This window comes from Asparagus officinalis, chromosome 5 (assembly GCF_001876935.1).
Source record: "Asparagus officinalis chromosome 5, Aspof.V1, whole genome shotgun sequence".
Classification (NCBI taxonomy): Eukaryota; Viridiplantae; Streptophyta; class Magnoliopsida; order Asparagales; family Asparagaceae; genus Asparagus; species Asparagus officinalis.
Window position 1 is genome coordinate 115,689,190 of NC_033798.1, and position 2,736 is coordinate 115,691,925.

Consider the following 2,736-nt stretch of genomic DNA (forward strand, 5'->3'; position numbering starts at 1 on the left):
CAATAAGGTACTACTTGGTGCTCCTCTATTTTCACTATTGGACTAAAGACTTGTGAATTTGTGCTGACAAAGAAATTCATTCTTCAGGTAATGTCTAATTTGGTATATTTCTATGGAATGTGTGGCCTAATGAAGGACTGTCTACTCCAGCGATATTTCAGTAAGGTATTAATAAAGATAATATCTCATTCAGCTATTGAATCAGGAGACGATCTTTCATCGTAATTCCTGTGGTTTAATTGTCTGGTTATCTTTACCAGGAAGTTCGAGGTAGTGGGAAATATCCTGAATCTGACATTGCACAAGCCTGTAGAAGTGTTAGTGCTCAATTTACTCTGTGTTGTTTTCTTGATTATGCATTTCTATATTATGGCTATTTTTGACCATGGTATTCGTTATTCTGGCTTCCGCAGTTTCTCGATGAGAGACAGAGTATCAATGTCTGGCGTTTCCTTGAATCCATAAATGGGTACATCTCTATGCTCCAAGAAGTTTGCCGAAACTTCAATGTGTTCAGCCTTTTCCAGCTCCTAATGTGTATTTTTCTTTATTCAGGAGATGTGATATTACTGAGGGGTTGAAACATCTGCAGTGTCGGACACTAATATTTGTTGGTGAAAACTCTCTTTTTCATTCTGAATCCCTCCATATGACCTCAAAATTGGATAGAAGATACAGCGCCTTGGTTGAGGTATTTTTTTAAAAGCTAAAATTCTGTATGTATATAGTAAACTTACTCTTGATTGAAGAATTGCGGAGATCTAGTAAAGAAAATATTGTGTTAGGTCTATCTTATGACTCTTATCTAACATGCAAAACCAAGCCACGAGAAATAACACATCGGGTGATTGTGGTAAATAACACATTGGGTGATTGTGTTATTTGATCTGATGGATTATTATTATTTTAATAACCCAGCTCGGAAACGAACCTAAGACCATGGGAAATATATTGGAACCTCCCAACCGTCCTGGTCACCCGTGATGGGTTGATCTAATGGATTGTTGATCTATCAAAATCACTCAAAACCATGCAGGGAATTTCTATCCTACTTCTAGTATTTGTGAGTAGAAGTGCAGAAGGATCGGACATGGCATTTAGCATATCCGTATCCGCTTATATTGGATTTTAATGGGAATATAAATGTAGTTCGGTAACTAATATTCATTTTCTGTCAAAAAATCGAATACAGATATCGATCAGATGAGTGATATTTTACATATATCCTGAGCTATATCCCTTATCCTATCAAAAATCTGAAGTCATTTCCTTGTTCATGTAACATCTGTATCCTGTTGGATATCTATTGTCGCAGATATCCATCACCTTTTGCATCCTTATTTTGGAGGTTATAATGATATCTCATTGCAGGTTCAAGCTTGTGGATCAATGGTAACAGAGGAGCAACCATATGCAATGCTGATACCAATGGAATATTTCTTCATGGGCTACGGGCTTTATCGCCCGTACCAATTCAACGGAAGCCCTAGAAGCCCACTCAGCCCATCGTGCATATCCCCTGAGCTCCTCTCGCCTGAAAGCATGGGAGTAAAGCTAAAGCCCATCAAGACCAGAGCTTCGCTTCGTATTTGATACAATATGTACATCACGGGGAGAGTGTATACTTAGGAGATAATATACTGTGTACTGTTGTTTCTTTTGGTGAAATTACCGGAATGGAATTTTTGGATGTATAGATATACAGATGAGGGAAGTGGGAAAAAAGAAGATGATACTGGGGATGAAGATTCTATTCCATTCGTTTGTAGTCATAATGTTTTTGTCTGTAAATCATCATTTATTTGTGACGAGCTAATAATAAATACGAAGGGCTTGTGACGTTCTTGATTGTTTCTGTTGTAAAAAGATTGTGTTGAGTGCATATGATTAGATTGAGGAAATCTCTGGTCACATGGAATTATAGGTGTATTCTGGAATCTGAGCATAAAACACTCTGCACTGTAGAATATATTTTGTGACGTGCTGGAGTGTTTCTTTATGGTTTCCTCTTGGTTGGCATTTTTGTATATAAAGATTGTTGTGCAAGTACCTTGTGATCTTCCAGCTTGGCCATAGGAATCAGAGTTTGTGCCTTCATTAGTTCATCTCAAGCCAACACAAGATCAGACTGTATTTTGAAATTTTAGAGAGATTTTATTTATCTGTGGTATTGTAGGATAAGAAGGCCTGGACAAATTTGTTTGGAATAGTTATACCATCCCAAAACATGCTTTCATATTTTGGATAGTTTGCTTAGATGGACTTACCTGCAAAAACTAAACTGAAGAGATTTGGCGATGTGGATGATGAGCTTGTGTCCTTTTCTGTGCGTTGCAATTTGGAACCTGAATGAAGAGACCATTTGCTTTTTGACCGTGAATTCTGCTTCAAGGCGTGGTCTTCTGTCATGGCATTATGTTCAAGTTCAATTTATGCCTAGAAGATGGAGATGTTCTTGATCGGACGAAGCAAAAGATGAAAGCTTCAGCAGCCGCTTGTACGTATCATTTGTGTACCATGAGAAACACTTTTTGATTTTCCAGCAGAAACAGCTTAAAGCTGAGGAATGTATCCCGATGATACAATTTGATATCAAAATCATTTGCGACGAGATCTCAAGGCTACAGGACACTGAAGCAAACCGTGATTGGTGCTCGGCAATGAAAATTGAGCCCGTTTTTGTATCCAAACGGAGGAATTTGTAATGTGTTTGTTTTTGTTCATCTCTTTTTTTAG

General features: G+C 37.7%; 1 protein-coding gene across 2 annotated transcripts in view; it reads left to right on the forward strand.

The window, feature by feature from the left end:
• Positions 1–1,850, forward strand: part of LOC109840827 (pollen-specific protein SF21-like) — a 5,660-nt gene extending 3,810 nt beyond the window's left edge. The window contains exons 6-10 of one of the 2 annotated variants that reach the window (XM_020409607.1): positions 88–165; positions 261–317; positions 414–469; positions 556–691; positions 1,372–1,850. In XM_020409607.1, coding sequence (XP_020265196.1) covers positions 88–165; positions 261–317; positions 414–469; positions 556–691; positions 1,372–1,593 — 549 coding nt within the window. In that variant the 3' untranslated portion in view covers positions 1,594–1,850. Of the gene's footprint in view, positions 1–48; positions 166–260; positions 318–413; positions 470–555; positions 692–1,371 lie in introns of both variants that reach the window. The other variant, XM_020409608.1, reaches the window with a different exon arrangement.